The 21,419-nt window shown below is 47.5% G+C and overlaps 1 protein-coding gene across 5 annotated transcripts in view; it reads left to right on the plus strand.

Moving 5' to 3' along the window:
* The window catches only part of LOC101161695 (transcription factor COE3), a 114,905-nt gene that overhangs the window by 67,627 nt on the left and 25,859 nt on the right, over window positions 1-21,419 (plus strand). For 3 of the 5 annotated variants that reach the window (XM_023959428.1, XM_023959430.1, XM_023959432.1), the window contains 4 exons: window positions 6,678-6,759; window positions 6,829-6,946; window positions 8,980-9,113; window positions 15,770-15,896. In XM_023959428.1, the coding sequence (XP_023815196.1) occupies window positions 6,678-6,759; window positions 6,829-6,946; window positions 8,980-9,113; window positions 15,770-15,896 (461 nt within the window). The remainder of the gene's footprint in view (window positions 1-6,677; window positions 6,760-6,828; window positions 6,947-8,979; window positions 9,114-15,769; window positions 15,897-21,419) is intronic. The other 2 variants (XM_023959429.1, XM_023959431.1) reach the window with 1 other exon arrangement.

Consider the following 21,419-nt stretch of genomic DNA (forward strand, 5'->3'; position numbering starts at 1 on the left):
GGAGGCGCTCTAGTGTTTGTAACCAGGAGGCGGCGGTGGCGGCGCTCTAGTGCTTTTAACCAGGAGGCGGCGGTGGCGGCGCTCTAGTGATTGTAACCAGGAGGCGGCGGTGGCGGCGCTCTAGTGCTTGTAACCAGGAGGCGGCCCTGCCGGCGCTCTAGTGATTGTAACCAGGAGGCGGCGGTGGCGGCGCTCTAGTGATTGTAACCAGGAGGCGGCGGCGCTCTAGTGCTTGTAACCATGAGGCGGCGGTGGCGGCGCTCTAGTGATTGTAACCACGATGCGGCGGTGGAGGCGCTCTAGTGTTTGTAACCAGGAGGCGGCGGTGGCGGCGCTCTAGTGCTTGTAACCAGGAGGCGGCGGTGGCGGCGCTCTAGTGATTGTAACCAGGAGGCGGCGGTGGCGGCGCTTTAGTGCTTGTAACCAGGAGGCGGCCCTGGCGGCGCTCTAGTGCTTGTAACCAGGAGGCGGCGGTGGAGGCGCTCTAGTGTTTGTAACCAGGAGGCGGCGGTGGCGGCGCTCTAGTGCTTGTAACCAGGAGGCGGCGGTGGCGGCGCTCTAGTGATTGTAACCAGGAGGCGGCGGTGGCGGCGCTCTAGTGCTTGTAACCAGGAGGCGGCGGTGGCGGCGCTCTAGTGCTTGTAACCAGGAGGCGGCGGTGGCGGCGCTCTAGTGATTGTAACCAGGAGGCGGCGGTGGCGGCGCTCTAGTGCTTGTAACCAGGAGGCGGCGGTGGCGGCGCTCTAGTGCTTGTAACCAGGAGGCGGCGGTGGCGGCGCTCTAGTGATTGTAACCAGGAGGCGGCGGTGGCGGCGCTCTAGTGTTTGTAACCAGGAGGCGGCGGTGGCGGCGCTCTAGTGATTGTAACCAGGATGCGGCGGTGGAGGCGCTCTAGTGTTTGTAACCAGGAGGCGGCGGTGGCGGCGCTCTAGTGCTTGTAACCAGGAGGCGGCGGTGGCGGCGCTCTAGTGATTGTAACCAGGAGGCGGCGGTGGCGGCGCTCTAGTGATTGTAACCAGGAGGCGGCCCTGCCGGCGCTCTAGTGATTGTAACCAGGAGGCGGCGGTGGCGGCGCTCTAGTGATTGTAACCAGGAGGCGGCGGCGCTCTAGTGCTTTTAACCATGAGGCGGCGGTGGCGGCGCTCTAGTGATTGTAACCACGATGCGGCGGTGGAGGCGCTCTAGTGTTTGTAACCAGGAGGCGGCGGTGGCGGCGCTCTAGTGCTTGTAACCAGGAGGCGGCGGTGGCGGCGCTCTAGTGATTGTAACCAGGAGGCGGCGGTGGCGGCGCTCTAGTGTCTGTAACCAGGAGGCGGCGGTGGCGGCGCTCTAGTGATTGTAACCAGGAGGCGGCGGTGGCGGCGCTCTAGTGATTGTAACCAGGAGGCGGCGGTGGCGGCGCTCTAGTGCTTGTAACCAGGAGGCGGCGGTGGCGGCGCTATAGTGATTGTAACCTCGAGGCGGCGGTGGCGGCGCTCTAGTGCTTGTAATCAGGAGGCGGCGGTGGCGGCGCTCTAGTGCTTGTAACCTCGAGGCGGCGGTGGCGGCGCTCTTGTGCTTGTAACCAGGAGGCGGCGGTGGCGGCGCTATAATGATTGTAACCTCGAGGCGGCGGTGGCGGCGCTCTAGTGCTTGTAACCTCGAGGCGGCGGTGGCGGCGCTCTTGTGCTTGTGATCAGGAGGCGGCGGTGGCGGCGCTCTAGTGCTTGTAACCAGGAGGCGGCGGTGGCGGCGCTCTAGTGATTGTTACCAGGAGGCGGCGGTGGCGGCGCTCTAGTGTCTGTAACCAGGAGGCGGCGGTGGCGGCGCTCTAGTGATTGTAACCAGGAGGCGGCGGTGGCGGCGCTCTAGTGCTTGTAACCAGGAGGCGGCGGTGGCGGCGCTCTAGTGATTGTAACCAGGAGGCGGTGGTGGCGGCGCTCTAGTGATTGTAACCAGGAGGCGGCGGTGGCGGCGCTCTAGTGATTGTAACCAGGAGGCGGTGGTGGCGGCGCTATAGTGATTGTAACCTCGAGGCAGCGGTGGCGGCGCTCTAGTGCTTGTAACCTCGAGGCGGCGGTGGCGGCGCTCTAGTGCTTGTAACCAGGAGGCGGCGGTGTCAGCTGCTGGGGGTTTCAGATTCTTAGCAACCGGGGGATTTTTTCGCATCGGGCAGTGACCGCCTGTGTGTATTTGCAGGTCACACGGCGGCAGGAAGGAAGCAGCGCTATAAAAAATTGATAGGAGGGTCTCCAAGGCCCGTCTGGTGATCTGCCACCCTCCGGCCCCCGTGCTGCTGTCCCACTACCACCGTCACTGCTTCATTTGACATGGGCTGGGGGCCTGGCGATGACCAGACGCCAATCTGATGATCCCAGCCTGGTTCCTGCTCACAATAATGCCCCCCCCTGCTCTGAATGGTCCCTCAGCTGTGAATGTGTTGTTTGTCTGCATGTGATGGACTAGCACACATGTGCCAAAGTTTGGCCTGCAGTGCTATTATAATTGGCCTGCGAGATCCATATGCGTTATAAATACTGTAACGCTAAAACTACAAGTCCCACAATGCTTTGCTAGTATGATGGCGCACTGTCAAAACAGGCAACCGCTCCTTTTTTCTGTTGGCCAGTGGTTCTCAAACGTGGGGCGCCCCTCTCTGGGGGGGGCTCGGGAGTCATCTCAGGGGGGGTGCGAGTCACCCAGTGGGACAAGGCTGAGAAGATTGTTTGGCGTGGGAATTTTCTTCACTGCGGAACATAAACAAACCGTGCTGCAGGACCGCATGTCACAGGTCTTACGTGACTTACATGAACCTAATCCTAACGGTGACATTTGAAGATGGCATCATTGTTGTTAACGGCGGTTTTAACGTCTTAGAAACGGTAATGTGCAAAACTAGAGCCCTGAAAGTGCGGCTGTTCTCCACACTTTGTGAAGAGATGGGAGCAAAACGCTCAGCTGTTCAACGGCCAGGCCAGCTGGCTCTGCCGTCTTGGAGCTGGGAGAAGAAATCTGGGTGTTTTTGGAGGAGGAAGATATGCATGACATTACCAACAAGTTTAATGATCAAACTGGCCTTTCTCCACGCTATTTTTGGAAAGCTGAATGATTTAAATCTTCAGCTTCAAGGCAGAGACACACACCTCCTTCACCTGGCAGACTAGATCAGCTCATTCACTGGTAAGTGATGTGTAGATGTGCAGCACATTGCAGCCATTAACACAACTTAGTGTTTCTTTTTGCACATAGGTTCAATGATATTGTCTTCCAAAGTGAATGATCCTTTTTTTAAATGTTTTCCAGTCTCTAGCAGCAGGAATGTGTAAGATTTTGATGTGGTATTAAAGTTGAACAGATTTGGCTTATTTTGTCACAGCTTCTTCGTGGGGGGGGGGTAAACATTTTCCTCCTGCAAAGGGGAGAAGAAGAGAAAAAGTTTGAGAACCACTGAAATAACATAAGAAGACACTATGGTTGAGCATTACATATCAACTGCAGTTAACTTTTCAATAACTGTTGAGTTTAGTCTGTGACTTTACTTCACTGCTTCATTTTGGCCAGCTGTGAGTTTGACACCCCTGGACTAGCGTGTCCAGCCTGATTCCCGCCTTCACCTGCTTTTGGCCCTAAACGGCAAAACGGGTTTTGTAGATGGATGGTGTTGTGTGTGTGTCTGTTGATTGAGTCCACGCTGGTTCCTGCTCTCTGAAGGCCGGTCCGTGGTCTGAATGGAGCTTCCCATTATTCGGCTGCCATTAAAGCCATTAGAACTCCCAGAGCAGCAGATCGGCTTTCAGTCGACACAAACTTTCACCCTGTGGGGAGGTTTACTTTGTTCTAGCGCTTCTTTTTTTGTTCCTCCTTTTCCCGACGTCCTACACTCTCATCCTGGAGCAACACCTGTGCACAGACCCCCCCCCCAGAGTAGCAGGTAGTCCAGAACATTCCTCGCACAGCAATCGCCATGCATGCTGGTCTATGATATCATTACAGAGCAGTCATGTAGGATCTAGTATGAGCACAGTGACAACAAAACAGCTAACACCCTTCAGATGTTGATCAATCACAGACAAAATGAAAAGTTGAGATTAGAGAAAAGTATCAGTTAAATTAAACATGACTTTCATATAGTCGTTCTCATAGGTCTTTGAAAATAAGTGTTCTGTTGTCGCTGTTTATGTATGTTCAGCCGTGCATTAGGATGCATGTTATAGGTGACGTTCTGCTGACAACAGGACGTCAGTTACTGATGGTCGTCTGCCGAGACCCGTGAGGTTTACTGGAGTGAAGGCCTCTGCAGATCTATGAGATGGAGCACTTGCTAGCAGATGTCCTCTACATGTCTCACAAGATTCTTCTTTGGAGGATTTCTTTACAATTCAACCTAGTTTATACTTTTTTTATTTACAAACTATGGCACAACTTCATAAAATGCTATAAGAATAAACACGGAAAACTTTGTCCAATGATGGCTTTCTTGTCAAAGACCCACTAGACAGTGCTCTGAACCTTTCTTCTTCAATGATTTGTGATCTTCACTGGTGTCCATGGATTACATGAAATCTTTCCACCTTTATCCACCTTTGTCATGGTAGGGAGAACACGTCACTGTAGGGGGGGGTCACCTTAGATAGCACAAGGGTTAAGCTTAATTTCTTTTCAATTTTAATTTGGAATTTCTTTTTTCTTCATTTCCACAAATCAACAAAAACAAAAGATTTTGTACAAGTTTTAATACAAGAAGAAAACTTTTTTATATTTACATTTTTGGTGTCAACACATTTTACAGTAAAAAAACATAAATGCAATAAAAAATGTAAAAGGTTAATTAGTTAAACCAATTTTTATAAATACATTTCTGCAATATACTAGTATGTTTGTAGTTTATATATTAGAAAAGAATGAATTAATAAAATGTCCTTAACAAAGGGACATGAGAAAGCTTGTGAAACAAAGATTTTTTTATACCAGCAGTTTATCAGATAAAGAACACCAGAAGCTTAAAAACAATAGAAACTATATAAAAAAATATAAAAAAGCATAATAAGGCAAAGAATTGTATCTGACAAAATAATCTCTGTTGTTGTTTTTATAGGTTTTTCAAAAAAATTACCATTATTATTATTAAATTTTCTTTCTTATTGGTTTGTATTATTCGTGGTGTTTCGTTTGGAATAAATCCAATCCAATCAAAGAATATCCCAGAATCTCAGACTCTGACTATGTTTGTCTTGTTTCTCGTTTTCTAGTCGTACCTGAAATTATTTCACAAGGTTTGATGTTGTATTTTTGAAGCAGTTCTTGTTTATCAAGTTTTTTGAAGATAATTTTTGATTTGGTTTCTTTAATTGATTGTTCACTCCTTAAATCTTTTAGTTTTTTGGGGGGTTAGACAGGATGACAGGATTATGGGCTGGATGGAACTGTAGTTACTGCCAGAGATTGTTCCTGTTTCCTTTTTTGTAGAGTAAGTTTCACACGTTTCCCTAAAACTTTCTATACGGCAATGAATTGTGGAACAAAAAAGGATTTTAGGGTACTTTGTGGAACACAGCAGTAGTTTTTGTTTTGATGGTATTGATTTGGGATTTCCAGGTGTACCCTCATCAATGAGGACCCCAGAAATGCAACGTCTGTCAATCTTAATACTGTCTGTTTCAAGTGAGATATTTGAGTCTGTTGCTAAACATTATGAAGGATGTTTTATTGCAGTTTAGTGATCATTTATTTCCATCAAACCATTGTCTTATAGCTTTCAGCTCTAGGGTCACCTCTTCCAAATGTTGTAAAGTATAAAGAGTGTCGTCAGCAAATAAGATTCAGTGGAAAACACTATCCGCTGTTTCCTTAGAATCTTATATTTTGAGTGGTTCCTTATGAAGTAGTTTGGGAGGTCTGCCCATTATTGGTTTTTATTTAAAATTTATAATACCCCATGTTGCTTTTGTACCATTCTTATTCATTTTTGTATGTTTTATCCCTGTCCTCGGCTTCTTCTCTTCTCAGTTTCAGGAATGTTTCGTAGAAGTTATTCTTTTTAGGAGCATTCTGAAGCCCTTTTGCCATCCCAGATTTATTTATGCAATTTCTTCAGGTTAACAGTTTTTTCCGTAGAAGCTACTGAGTAAATGCAGGAAGGAATTGTAGAAGTTTACATCTTTTACATAAGCAGCCAGTCTTCCAATTTTGACGTTTGCGATCTCTTTAGAGCCTCCAGGGCCTTTCGGTGACCTGTCCCTTACTAGCATTTCTGTTATTGGTTGTGTTCTGAGGATATGGTGGTCATAGGTCGTCAACACTGGTGAATGATCACTGATATTAGTTTCCACACATTAGTAAATCTAGAATTGGTAATGGTTGAGTTCTTGTTGGTTTGGTTAATAAAGGACATGAGCCTAAACTGTACGTTGAATTTATGATCTCATTTGTCGTGTTCAACTCTCTTTTGTTCCCCAGATCGATTCTAAAGTCACCACAAACAAAAACAGACTTGTTGTTTAATTGTTAAACAGGTCTGTGAGTGTGTTTGTGAAGAACCTGATGCAGGTACCCGGTGGTCTATAAACACAACTAATGCTAATATTCTTGTTTTTTTGACACGATTTCTATTGAAATATTTTGCATGACATCATTACAACCTGGTTCATTTACATTTACAGCTTCAAGGTTCACCTCTTGTTCTCCTGTCGTTTTTCCAGATTCTTCCTGAAGTTTTTCCTCAAGTGCAATCAGAACTGTTTGAAAAATGCCGGAAACCCTCGAGACATGAGGAGATTCCAGGTAGGAAACCGAAAAAGGGCTTTCATGGTGTTTGTGAAGAGCGTCCCAGTCACCCACACTCCTCCACAGGTGGTGGTGTCCACTACCGTCAATGTGGATGGGCACGTGCTGGCAGTGTCCGACAACATGTTTGTTCACAACAACTCTAAGCATGGCCGCCGCGCCCGACGCCTGGACCCCTCTGAAGGTAAGAACACTAAACAGATCCAGCCCCCCGCTACAAGTTTTGGAGCAAAGATCTAGTGTGCGTGTCGTCGGACGTTTAGGAAGTGACAGCGAGCAAACCTTTGAGTAAGATGCTGTAAACTTGCATCGTGAAACCTGATTCCAGTCGCTGCCATTTCCAGAAAACTTGAATGGCTTTGCTGCTCTCAGACCATCTGGATTAGTGGTTTACCGTTTCTAGGCTTTTCATTTCAGACAACATTTTACTAACAGCCTGTTCGAGGCTTAAGTTGGCATCAGTTTTTTCAGCTTTACGGTTTTCCTCAGCTATTTCACTTAACTCTACCGCTTTGATGTCAATTTCAATGTTTATGGTCTGGCAGATAAGTACAACACATAAAATAATACAATTGTCACAGAAACAGGCATTTCAACACAACACTAACATTACAGCAGCGTCCTCGTAACATTAGAGTCAGACGCTGCATTTGAGGGGCTGATTTGCATCAGGGGCAGCTGAAGTCCTGCTGTCTTTAGGAGTGTCCTACGTGCAGCAGGGAGGGACTTTACCTCACAGAAGACAGCAGATTAAAGGTGAAGCAGGCGAGGACTCGGCCCCCCTGCCACTCAGTCCTCACCTGTCTGGATGTGCCGAGGTGGTCTGACATCAATCTGGCATCCGTCTCGTGCCTTTTACCTGTGAGGCGTTTGGTGCCTCTGCAGAGGGTGAGCATTATATTGTCCTGGGGGGTAGGGCACTATAGCACAGTTGTTTACCAAAGTCTTCTGTTGGGGGGGTCCTTTGTATGTTTTCAGAGGGGATAAACGCCTCAACATCTTCCCCTGCCTCTGTCGCAGGCCCGCCGTCTCTCAGCTCAAAGATAAAACTTTCCATCTCCTGTTCTGCATCTTTGTGCTCTCTACACCCCCCCATAACCCCCACCCATCATGCTTCTCAAAAGCTCTGTTGCTCAGCAGACAAAAGAAAGCAACCATCATTCCCCCTTTACAGAAGATGTATGTGTGTGGGGGTTCAGTGATGTTTCTGTGGTGGTGTCCTTGGCCCGCTGGCCCCCATGGCTGCCTCCTGGCACGGCGGAGCGCGCCTGTCCCCTGTAGGGGGGCCCCCTCTCCGCCTGGCTGGGTGGGTGGGCGGTCCCCCCCCCTCCCGGGCTGTGTGGGTCCTGTCACCGGGGGTGCTCCTGGCCTGCCCCCCCCCCCCCCCCCCCCCTCTCCTGGTCTGGCTGGGGAGGATCTGGTTCCCCTTATGATCACATGGTTCACTCCGGCAGTGTGCATGTAGCTCCACCCCCACGTGCACACTGCCACACTGCTCCCTGTCTGCTTCATCCCCCCTCCCAACCCACAGTGTTTTGATGGACAGATGTCCTCAGAATTTCACCTTTGATGTAATATTTGTCTTTCCAGCAGATCTGGTAGAATTGTTACAGCTTAAAAGAATAACCTATTCAGATCTGAGCTTACATCCCCCACTTTCTCCACCTCTCTCCTTTTTATTCTCTTCTACCCCCCCCCCCCCCCACACACACACAGGCTTTTCCCCTCTCCCTCCCCACACACACTAAATGTAACAAATAAATAAAAAATAATAAAGTAACAAAAAGGGGTTTATCCAAATTTCTCTCTGGTTTTTAGAAGCTATAGAACCTCTTTTTGTGATATTAAAACCTGTCCAACACAAAAGCCTTCAGCTCTGATCTGTTAGCTCAGTTGTTGGACAGAACAAGGAAAAAAAAAGGAGCTCTTCACAGGTCTGTCAGTCTGCCTCGCCATTGACTGCAGGTGGCTCCTATGAGGTTCTGATCTGTTTTTTGGGGCGCTCGTCTTAGATTTGGACCCGAGACCTCTTCCAACAGATGTGGTAGAAGCCATAAGTAAACATGTGTTAACACTGAGGAGGTGGGGGGAAAAGGCTATCCAGTGGCTCACAAATATCTAATGACCTCAGTGATCTTTAGCTCCACCCACTGCGCTGCTGCTCCTCTGTTTACTTGTGTTGGCTCACTCTGCCCCCCTTCCTTTGTGTTTCCGAAGCAGCTACGCCCTGCATCAAAGCCATCAGTCCAAGCGAGGGCTGGACCACTGGTGGCGCCACCGTCATCCTCATCGGTGACAACTTCTTTGATGGCCTGCAGGTGGTGTTCGGCACCATGTTGGTGTGGAGCGAGGTCTGTTTCCACTTTCAGAAGCCCGTTTGTTCATCTAAATGTCCCACTGTGTTTCTGTTGACATCAGAGCTGTTTCGTAAATGTCATCTCTTCGTTGTTTTATTCACATGCATGCATTAGGGTGTAATAGGAGGAAAAATAGGAGTTGGGAGGCACCTAACGACGGACAGAAGTTGGATTAAATCAATTTATCAACCATAAGTCACCAAACACTGTGAGGAAACTCCAAAACCCAAAAATGAAGCAAAAAGCCCAAAAGGAAACCAGCAGACTGAAAAATGCCAAAAAAAAGTTAAATACAAACGACTGACTGCAGGCAGACGGAGGCCAGGTGAACCGGGGGTGGGGTGGGGTCAATTTGGGAGGAACCACAGACATCCTGACCAAACCAGAAACCAAAGTAAGAACCAAAACAACAAACCGATGTATGACTGTTTCTCTACTTGTTTCATGTTAACTGGAAAAACCTGGATCTAAACCACAGACCTGCATGAAGGCCACAGTCACAGCAAAGTGAGAGGCAGCAGAAAACGGAGAGAAACGGGTTTCTGAGGAGAACTGTCCGAATCCAAACAGAGCAGAATCAAAGTCTCTGACAAGTTTGAGTCTAAAACCAGTCGCACAGACATTCCAGATCTGGAGAACCTTTACAGGAACCAGCGACCAAAAAGAGTCCAAGAACACCAGGACTCATCCAGGAGGTCCTGAAAGAAGCAGAAGAAGCTGGAAAGAGGGTCAGACCTCAGTTCTGGTCAGAGGTCATGATCCAACAAACAGAATTCAAGGGGGAAAGACTCTGCTGAGGGAGATCTGGACGATCCACTACACTCCTGGACTGATGCTCTGATGAGACAAGAGGATCTTTCTGGAGGGAGAACATTCCACTGGGGCCGCTGTGATGCAGAGTGGTAGGCCTCTTATCGGGTGATTGCAGGTTTGATTCCTGCCTTACCCGCTCATGTGTCAAAGTGTCCTGGGTCAAGACACTGAACCCCACCTGGCGTCTGGTGGTTATAGGTTGGCGCCAGTGTTACGCAGTGGAGCCGCCATCAGTATGTTTTTATGGGAGAGCAGGACTCTGACTGTAAAGCGCTTTGTACGCCATCTACAGACATCTGGACTCTGACACTTTCAGAGTCAGACATGGTAGTGGGGGTTCATGTGAACTTCTGCAGCAGAACATGAGCAGACGTTCATCTAGAAAAACTGGAAAAGTGTCTGAATTCCAACATTTCTGCAGAGACAAGCAGAAGTCACGGCTGAGGGGGGGGTTTCTGTATCTTCTAACAGATTTTCTCTGAACACACGAAACCTTTTTCAACTTCTTTGTCTAAAACCTTTTTTGCTGATCAGAATCAGTAAACTATGACAGAAATGCAGAAAGAGAAAACTCATGGGCCTAGAAACTTTTTCCTGCCGCACCTCAGTCCGCTCATCCCAGGACAACCTCAGAACCTCCAGAGAGCTGCCGCTGTTCAGCCTCCATCAGCACAGTCTCTTCATCAGCAGGAACATCTGCTCCCGTCCCGGCTGTGTTCCTCGCCGCAAACGGGAGCAGCAGCAGGAGCTGTGCGCGCCGCCGCATGAAACATGAAACAGCTGCAGAAGAGCAGAACACCTGGCGGGGATGGAGCCAAGCTCCTCTTCAGGTGTAGTTCGTCTCACATCAGACGGCTCTGATGAAGCAGCGAGCTTTGATCTGGGCCGTCAGGTGGGGAGCAGTAGACTTCCTCTAAATCCGGACCCTGACCCAATTCAGAAGAAGACTTCTCTAAAAGAACTATTTCCTGCTGCAGAACAGAAAAGGTTCTGCTACAGACAAAGATCTAGCTGGATCTGGTGCTCTGCAGCTCTGAAGAAGACAGCTGAGATTTCTTTACACAGAAAAAACAAATCAGAACCCGATGGTCTTATTGAAAAGTCCAGACTTCAGATCAATTATGTAGATCAGCACCTCAGAGGTCACGCCTTATGTTTGTCTGAACTTCAATCATTGTGTCTCTTTAGGTATAAACGCTTTTTAAAGTTTTTCACATACCAGTTTTCCATGTACTAGAGTTTTCAAAAATACCAGTTTTCCATAAACTACAGTTTTCCATATACTAAATGTTTTCCAAATACCAGAGTTTTCCATATACTAGAGTTCTCCATACACCAGTGTTGCCATTATTGGCAACATGGTGGCGGGGCGTGCGGACGCAGCGGCTCGCAGCTCTCGGATTGCTCAGTTATTTTTGTGTTTTTTGTGTCTCTTGTGCTGCTTTATGTGCTCCTCTGCACACGCAAACAACCACTTCAGTCGACAGAAGCTTTTGGACATCGGTTCTGCATTGCATCTAACCGTCACGGAAGAGTTTCGCCGCGCACACGGCATTCCCACGGAGATAGCGAGACCAGCGGGTGCCCCCTGGATTGTTTCGGCTCCGGCAGGAGACGGACACGGAGGAGAGACAGGAAGCAGAAGCAGGGCTGCCGCTCAGGCCTGCAGGAAAGGCTAAGGAAAAACCCCCATAGGCCTCCTCTTCTGAGTATGTTCCTTGCCAATGCACGATCCCTGATCAATAAAATGGACGAGCTGGAACTACTCATGGATGGGAACCGCTATGTTCGTGACTGCTGCGTGCTGGTTATATCAGAATCCTGGCTAACCCGCAGATTCCCGACGCAGCTGTCCAGCTAACTAGCCGCGCTGTTCACCGCAACGACCGGAAGAAAAAAGGCTCGGGTAAGAGTAGAGGGGGAGGCCTGTGCATGTACATACACAATAGCTGGTCAAAAGACAGCCAAATAATCCACAAACACTGTTCGCCGGATTTAGAGTCCCTTTCCGTTAAATGCCATCCATTCTACCTACCCAGAGAGCTAACAGCCGTGCTAATCACAGCTGTTTACATACCACCTGATGCTAATGCTAGCATAGCTCTCTCACTGCTAACAGACACAATTCGCAGACTAGGATTCACCCCGACGGTTTTCACGTAATAGCTGGCGACTTTAATCAGACCAACCTGAAGTCTGTCCTGCCTAATTTCTACCAACATGTTAAGTGTCCAACCAGAGGTAAAAATACCTTAGATCATGTTTACACAAACATTAAACATGCATACAGAGCCACTCAGCTTCCACACTTAGACCAGTCAGATCCCCTCTCTCTGCTCTTAACCCCGGCTTACACACCTTTGAGAAGGAGCTCAACCTCACTCATCAAGACCATCACAACTTTTCCTGAGGATGCGCTCTTCCAGCTCCAGGACTGCTTTGAACACACTGACTGGAGTATTTCTGAACACCAGGACCTGACAGTATTCACAGAGGCCGTGCTGGAATACATCACCTTCTGTATGGGGACTGTCACGGAAGTGAAGCGCTTCCGGGTCTTTCCCAACCAAAAACCCTGGATGATCAAAGAGGTCAGGTTGCTCCTAAAAGTCCGTGACTCTGCCTTTAGGTCAGGGAACAAAGACCTGTACAGGACCGCCAGAGCCGACCTGAGGAGAGGGATCAGGAACGCCAAGTTGGACTACAAAAGGAAAATAGAGGACCACCACACCAACAGCAACCCTCGGCAGGTGTGGCAGGGACTACAGCACCTGACCAACTTCAGGGGACAGACCAACACCATGGCACACTCCAGCACTGCACTAGCAGAAGAACTGAACGCGTTCTTCTCACGCTTTGAGACCACACCACTGCAGTCTGAAGTCCCATCACCTCATCCTCACTCTGCCTCCAGCTCTGAACCCCTGACTGTGCAGGACGTGGCACGGATGTTCAGCAGGGTAAACCCCAGGAAAGCGGCTGGACCTGATGGAGTTACTGGGAAGGTTCTGCGGGCCTGCGCCGATCAGCTCTCCCAGGTCTTCACAAAGATCTTTAACCTGTGTCTAGCTCAGGCTTCCATCCCTGCTTGCCTGAAGTCATCCATCATCATTCCAATACCCAAAACCTCATCCACAGTCTGCCTCACGGACTACCGCCAGTCCCCATTTCTCCTCCACCCGGATGCTGAGCACAGGCTCCCCACAGGGATGTCCTCTGCTGTTCACACTGTACACAGCAGACTGTAGACCAGCCCACACCATCAACTCCATAGTGAAGTTTGCAGACGACACTACTGTGGTGGGGCTGATCTCTGGAGACGACGAGACGGCCTACAGAGACGAAGTCAGGCTAATAACCTCATCCTGAACACCACCAAAACCAAGGAGATCATCCTGGACTTCAGGAAAAACAGAGCAGATCCACCCCCACTCTACATCGATGGAAACTGTGTGGAAAAGGGTCCATAGCTTCACCCTCCTGGGCACCACCATCTCTGCTGACCTCACATGGTCTAGCAACACCATGACTGTCAGCAAGAAGGATCAGCAGCGGCTGCACTTCCTGAGAAAACTTAGGAGGAACAATGTCAGCCAGGAGCTGCTGGTAACCTTCTACTGCTCAACCATTGAAAGCATTCTGTCCTATGGCATCACAGTGTGGTTCTCCCACTGCACTGAAGCAGAACGGCAGAGCCTCCAGAGAGTGGTAAAGACAGCGCAGAGGATTATCGGCTGCCCCCTCCCCTCACTGAAGAACATCTACCAGTCACGCTTTCCAGCAGAGTGACTAACATCATCAATGACTCCACCCATCCTGCTTTCCCTCTGTTTGAACTGCTGCCCTCTGGAAGGAGGTACAGGTCCATCAGAACCAGGACAAACAGACTAAGAAACAGCTTTTTTCCACAGGCAATTACCATACGGAATACACATACCTCCACCAATCACACCGTACTCTGATTCTTTTACGATACTAAATCACTGAACACTACTCGTGTGTGCAATATCTTGACTTCTGTGCAATAACCGGATCTATGTGCAATAACTCAATATTTATTATGCTGTGCTCACAGCAGCTCATCTCATTCCATTCTATTTTCTTCCATACATATTTAATATTTAACAGTTCTGTACATATTGTTCATTTTCTGTTAGAGATTTAAATACAATATTTCTATTTTTATTTTTATTTTATTTAACTCCATCACTTCAAGGCTGCTGCAATTTCATTGTATCCCCATGTACAATGACAATAAAGATTCTGATTCTGATTTTCCATTTACCAGTTTTTCCATATACTAGAATTTTCCATATACCAGAGTTTTCCATATACTAAAATTTTCCATATACTAGAGCTTTCCATTTAACACAGTTTTCCATATACTAGAGTTTACAAATTCCAAAGTTTTCCATATTCCACAGTTTTCCGAATACTAAAGCTTTCCATATACCAGAGTTTTCCATAAACTAATGTTTTACATATACCAGAGTTTTCCATATACTACAGTTTTCATATACCAGAGTTCTCCATATTCCAGAGTACTCCATATACAAGTGTTTTCCATATACCAGTGTTTACCATAAACTAGAGTTTTACGGATCCCTTGTGCTACCCTAGGCACCCACTAGACAGTGCGCTGAACTTCACTGGTGTCCATGGATTACATGAAATCTTTCCACCTTTATCCACCTTTGTCATGGTAGGGAGAACACGTCAATGTAAGGGTGGGGTCATCTAGGATAGCACAAGGGATATACTAGAGTTCTCCATATACCAGAGTTTTCCCTATACTAGAGTTTTCCATATACCAGAGATTTCCATATACCAGAATTTTCCATATACTGGAGTTCTCTCCATATACCACAGATTTCCATATACTAGAGTTTTCCTTATACTAGAGTTCTCCATATACCAAAGTTTTCCACACACTAGAGTCCTCAATAAACCAGAATTTCCATAAACTAGTGCTTTCCATATAATAGAGGTTCCATTAACTAGTGTTGTCCATATCCTAGTGTTTTCCATATACTATAGCTTTCCATACACCAGATAATTCCATATACTAGAGTTTTCATATACCAGAGTTTTCAAAATACTAGAGCTTTCCATATAGCAGAGTTTTCCATACACTAGAGTTTCCCGTATACTAAAGTTTTCCATATACTAGAGTTCTCCATATACCACAGTTTTCCATAAACTAGTGTGTACCATAAACTAGAGATTTCCATATACCAGAGTTCTCCACAAACTAGAGTTTGCCATATACTACAGATTTCCATATATCAGAGTTTTCCATATACTAAAGTTATCCATATACTGGAGTTCTCCATATACCAGAGATTTCCATATACCAGTGTTTTCCATATACTAGAGTTTTCCATATACCAGAGTTTTCCATATACTAGTGTTTTTCATGTACTAGAGATTTCCATATACCAGAGTTTTCTATGTACTAGAGTTTTCCATATACAAGAGATTTCCATATACCAGAGGTTTCCATATACTACAGTTCTCCATATACTAGAATTTTCCATAAACTAGTGTGTTCCATAAACTAGAGATTTTCATATACCAGAGTTCTCCATAAACTAAAGTTTGCCATATACTACAGTTTTCCATATACTAAAGTTTTCCATATACTAGAGATTTCCATATACCAGAGTTCACTATATACTGGAGTTCTCCATAAACCAGAGTTTTCCATAAACTGGTGTTTTCCATATACTAGTGTTTTCCATGTACTAGAGATTTCCATATATGTTTTAGTGTTTTTCATAAACTAGAGTTCCTGTTTCGACACACATCTCACCCCTGCTGTTTGTGTCCTTTTGTAGCTGATCACCCCTCACGCCATCCGGGTCCAAACCCCCCCTCGACACATCCCTGGAGTTGTGGAAGTCACGCTGTCCTATAAGTCCAAGCAGTTCTGCAAAGGAGCTCCAGGACGCTTCGTCTACACCGGTGAGTCGAACCCCCCCTTGGCGGTGAAGCCAGAGTCCCCGCTGACGGTAGAGCCGTCTCAGCATGAAGGAGGCCATCATGTTTCTGGGTTGAAGAAGCTTCACCCAAACCCAAAGAATCCCAGCTCATGGTGGAGTGAGAACGGTTGGCTGCTTTTCTTTTGGAGCAAGCAGGATGCTTTACATTAGTGTTTTAATGATTTATGAATGTTATGAATGAATGTTTTGGATAGAAACTCTATTTTTTGTCCAGGTTCTGAACCATGACTTGCAGAATGAGCATCTCATTAATTCAAGAATTCGGTTTTGATGCCCCGTCCTAATTTGTATAGTCATTTTCAGAATTTTTTTTATCGCAGGAACACTAAAAATCGTGGATTTCCTGAAACAAGTTGTCTTGGAGTCAAGGAGCTGCGTTTCTTGGACCTCCTCTGAGCCTTTAGGTGGTCTTGGTCAGGTTCCCGCTCTTTTCTTATGTTTTGAAGAAGTCACTGAAGCTGCTGGGAAGCTCTTTCCATCCTGCAAGCAGAAGGTTCCTGCTGTCCTGAAGGTGAAGTAAACATTTTCCCAGCAGACACCTCCTGCTCAGCTGCTCCGTATGTCGCCTTCAGGCTCATTGTTGGCCTCCTTATCTCCATCCTCCATCGGCGCCGATGCTTCTGTCGGAAGATCCAGATGTCATTCAAAGTAGCAGAAAGGTCAGATGGAGGCTGTTTGGTGCGATAAGTAAATGTCATTGCGCGGCGGCATGAACAAACTGGGCGTGTGCGGGCTTCCTGTTTAACACCAGTTTATCACCTCCTCTTGCAGGCAGGGTTTTTGTGGGAGGCGGAGCCTCTGTTGGCGCCCGGGGGACGGTTACTTACAGCGAGCACACTGGCCTGCTTTTGAATGCTAATCTGAGATCCCACTTCTAGTTAACGGAGACAGCAGCCCAGAGTTCTACGGCAATGCTGGGGGGCTCAGGATCGGAATTGGGCTTAAATGGGGGAATGGGAGGTTGAGCAGCATCCTCTGTTCTCAGCATTTATGTTTCCTTAAAAACACCTGCTTGTGATGTCATTATCCTCAAACCAGATCCTGACTAGAAAGAATGTTTGCACCTAAATGACAGTAAAGAGAAGGGGAGGGGCTTCATTTTAAGCAGGTGCAGAGATGCAGAGGTGGACCAGGTTGTCACCAGAGACCTTTCAGACTCTGCATCCATAGTTTTCTGTCATTCGGTCTGAAGGAGCTTCCAGAAGGATCCAGAGTGGGACTTTTCTGGATTCTGCTTTTCTGGTTTCACCCACGAGAACCCTCTCCTTTTTTGGGAGGGGCTTTGTCTCCATGGTTGACCTTCAGGTCAGCAGGAGTTTTTGGGGGATTCTCGCAGCTTTCCCTCTGTCTGTCAGGAGCAGCTGTGGTTAACGAGAAGAGCAGACCCCCCCCCCCCCCCCCCCCCGGCTTAAAGCAGCTTGAGATTTGATCAGACGAAGAGCGAATGTGAAGGAGGCGTCAACCTGCTTGCTGTCATGTGACCTCTCCATATTCTCCTCCTGATGCCCGTGATGCTGGTTCAATGCCCAGCAGCATCGAACGCATTAAAGCTTCCAGGGGGTGGGGGTGGGGGGTTATTGCACAGCAAAGCCACAGACTTTTACAGCTTGATAGTCACATAGATCTAAAGCTGGTTTGGGGTGGGGGGTGATATTTTTTTCCAGAAGGCTGTGGTTAAAACAGGAAGAATGGATTCTTTTGTCATTTTCACCTGGGGGGGGGGGTTGAACGGCACTTTGCTGTGAGGCGTTCAGGTGCTGCTTCATTATAACAGACTCTGTAGCGTCTGAATCTCAGAAAAATAAACCAACAATCAACGATCAATATCACCCGACCCCCCCCGCCGCCACTTGACAGGTGTCTGAACAAAGCCGCATGTCGGGCTGCTGTCAGACCGCCATCACAGGCGCCAACCAGCATCAATCAGATGGAGATTGGGGGGGTCCCTCTCATATGGAATGTGTGCTTTATTTGAAAGCAGCGTAATTCAGGAGGAACGGGGTCCATCTGCACATCACGGGCGCCACGGCGCCTTCAGTGGGTCATCATCACACAAGCAGGAAGGTGAAAGTACGCTTGGACCCCCGCCCCCTCCCTCCATATTCCATCTCCGGCTGGTAAGCCGAGCGGCGGCTCAGGAAAACACTCAGATGGCGAGAAATGGAGACCAGGCGGAGATAAATAAGTGTAAACAGAGGGGGGGGGGGGGGCAGACGGAGGTGTGAGGGACGGAGGCCTGCTGGGACGATCAGCATCCGACCAGGGAGGAAGATGAGCTGACCTTCATCACAACAAGGCTGTTCTGAAACTGACAAATAGACCCCCCCATCACTGGAAGGTGGTAGTGGTGGTGGTGTGGCGGGGGTGATGGTTTGTCTCCAGTTTCAGATCTTCATCAACAACCGCTGGTTTTTCTGTCTTCTGTGCCCCCCCCCTCCCAGCCCATCAGCTGTTGCAACAGCTGCCCCCCCTCCATCAGCTGTTGAAGGACTCTCGCAGTGAGAGGGCAGAGCAATAAATACTCCATTAACCAGGTAAAGAGCCCCCACCCTCTGTCCTGGGTGTGGGGGGGGGGATCAATAGGAAAGTGCCGCTGGAGCAATCGCAGCATATGTTTACACGAAATCAGGCAATCTGTCTTCATGTGGTGGCTGTAATGCGCGACGTGGGGGGGTCAAGGTTCGCTCTACCAGCCACCGCTCTCCAATTACCCGGGGAGGCAGCTGTATCGACCGCTGGGAGGGGGGCGGGGCCTGGCGGGGGCAGAGAGGCCCGGTGCTCCGAAAGCAGTGGGATGTTAATAAGGACAAACGAGGCTGATCATTACGCTTCTTTGTTTCATCAGCCTTCATCATCAGCTCCTCCTCCTCGCCCGACGCCATCCTGTCGTTTTATCACATCTTGATGTTTCTCTCGTACTTGACACCAAAGTTTCATTGTAGCTCCGCCCCTTTCACTTTGTCACTATGGGAACCGAGCAGAAGCCCGTCTGGAGTAGAGCAGCAGATGTTCTGGAGATCATGTGACCTGCAGACATCAAAGTGGGAAAACCTCTGTGGGGGTCACTGTTGCATCTCCTCTGGTTCAATTCAATTTTATTTACAGAATCAGAATCAGAATCTTTTATTATCATTCTGCAGTGCACAATGAAATTTTTTCCAGCAACTCTCTTCCAACAATATAAAAAGGTAGAATAAAATAAAATAAAATAAAATAAAGGATAAGGAGCTATATAAGACACAAATACTGTACAGTAGAGTGGGGTGAATATTGCACATATGAGTGGGTATTCCACATGTAGAATGAATATTGCACACACGGCATGAATATTGCGTACATAGTTTTACATAGCCCAGATTCACAACAGTCTTCTCAGTGGGCTTTGTGAGTCTTGTAAGGTAAACATACAATCAAAAAGGATCATAAATGCATGGAATTCAATAGGATAACACTAAAACTTTAACTAAACTGACATCTCTGCCCATAGACCCCCCTTCTCTGTAAAGAAAAACTCTTAAAAAACGGATTGAGAAACGTCAGTGGTGTCCACATGAAGGAGGGATCCTCCCCCAGGACGGACAGGCGATTTACCAGAACTCTTAGAGAAGAATTAACTTATCTAAATCTACAACTACATATATAAAAGTCCAGCAGACGAGCTTCATCCAGCCGTGGTTGGGGGGACAGTCAAAGGCGCGAGTCGAGCCGGAGACAGGAACCACAGCCAGGTGTAGGAGCAGGAGCAGAGACGAGGTACTCGGTCAGGAACTGGAGCACGGATGAAACAACTGGAGTCTGGAAGCACTCCCACTCCCCAGGAGGGGAAAGAGGGACAATACATGAATCACTGCACCAAACAGAGGCATGGAGAACTAAATGATAAATGATGATCAAGAATAGAGGAGAGGAAGGGTAGAAGTAGAAAAGAAAAGAGGACAGAACCCCAGTGCACCATAGTTACCCCAGCTTCAACTTCTAGCAGCCTTTAAAACAAATAGTTATTGTTATTAAGTTTAATTTAAACAAATTAACATTAAGTTAAATAATCTCTGAATACTAACTAGTCTGACAATAATCCTGTCCACAGAGGAATGTTTTCAGTCTAGCTTTGAATGTAGAAACTGAGTCGGCCTCTCTTATATGAGCTGGGAGTTTATTCCATAAGACAGGGGCTTGGTGGCTAAACGCTCTACCTCCAACCGTACTTTTACTAATTCTAGGAACCACAAGCAGTCCTGCATTTAGTGAGTGAAGTGTTCTGATTGGATGGTAAGGGACTATGAGGTTCTTAATATAGGACGGGGCCAGTCCATGTAAGGCCTTATAGGTTAACAGGAGGATCTTGAACTGGATTCTAGAATCAACTGGGATCCAGTGAAGTGAAACTAACACAGGAGTGATGTGATCTCTTCTGCTAGTTCCAGCTAACAATCTAGCTGCTGCGTTCTTAACAAGCTGGAGACTTCTTAAGGAACTCTTAGGACACGCTGCTAACAAGGAGTTACAGTAATCCAGCCTCGACGTAACAAATGCATGGATGAGTTTTTCAGCATCACTCTTAGAAAGTAGATTTCTGATCTTAGCAATATTCCACAGGTGAAAAAAGGCAGTTCTACACGCCTGAGATATGTGAGCCTTAAATGACAAGTCCTGGTCAAATAAAACCCCAAGGTTTCTAACTGTGGAATTGGGGGCTATACTTATACCATCCAGGGAGACTATCTGAGCAGACAGAGTATCTCTGAGGTTTTTAGGACCAAGTATAATGACCTCAGTTTTTTCTGGGTTCAAGAGGAGGTAATTAATTGTCATCCAGGTCTTGATGTCACTGATGCAGGCGTTCAGTTTCTCTATCTGGTCATTCTGGTCAGGCTTCACGGATAAATACAACTGCGTATCGTCGGCATAACAATGAAAATTAATGCTGTGTTTCCTGATTATGTTTCCTAGGGGTAGCATATAAAGCGTAAACAGGATGGGTCCCAAGACTGAGCCCTGTGGGACTCCATAGTTAACTGGAGTGCACTGAGAGGAATGGCCATTTACATTAACAAACTGGTAACAAACTCTCCCTCCGTGCCTCCCTGCTCTCTGGGGGCCTCGCAGCGGTCCTGGTGGCCCTGGCCTGGGTGGCCGGTTGTTCCCTGCCTGCTGCCGTGTGGCGTTGGGGGATTCCGGCTGCCGCTGCTGCTGCGGCGGGGGTCTGGGTGTGGGGATGGCTGGGCACTCTCCCTCCTTCTTTTCACATTCCACCATCCATTTTAGAAGAACATAAACACTCACCTGAGCACAGGTGTTAGCTCACCTTTGCACTAATAGTTTGCGTGAATGACTGAAATATTTCACACTAGTTGGTTTGAAGGAATAAGTATGCTTGTGTGAACACTATCTGTATTGTGTACATGTTGACGTGTGGACATTTTTGCAGCTAGCAGGTGTGTTTATAACATTTGAGTGTGTGTGTGGACAGGCCCCGCCCCTTCTA

The sequence above is a fragment of the Oryzias latipes genome, chromosome 10 (genome assembly GCF_002234675.1).
Source record: "Oryzias latipes chromosome 10, ASM223467v1".
Taxonomy (NCBI): domain Eukaryota; kingdom Metazoa; phylum Chordata; class Actinopteri; order Beloniformes; family Adrianichthyidae; genus Oryzias; species Oryzias latipes.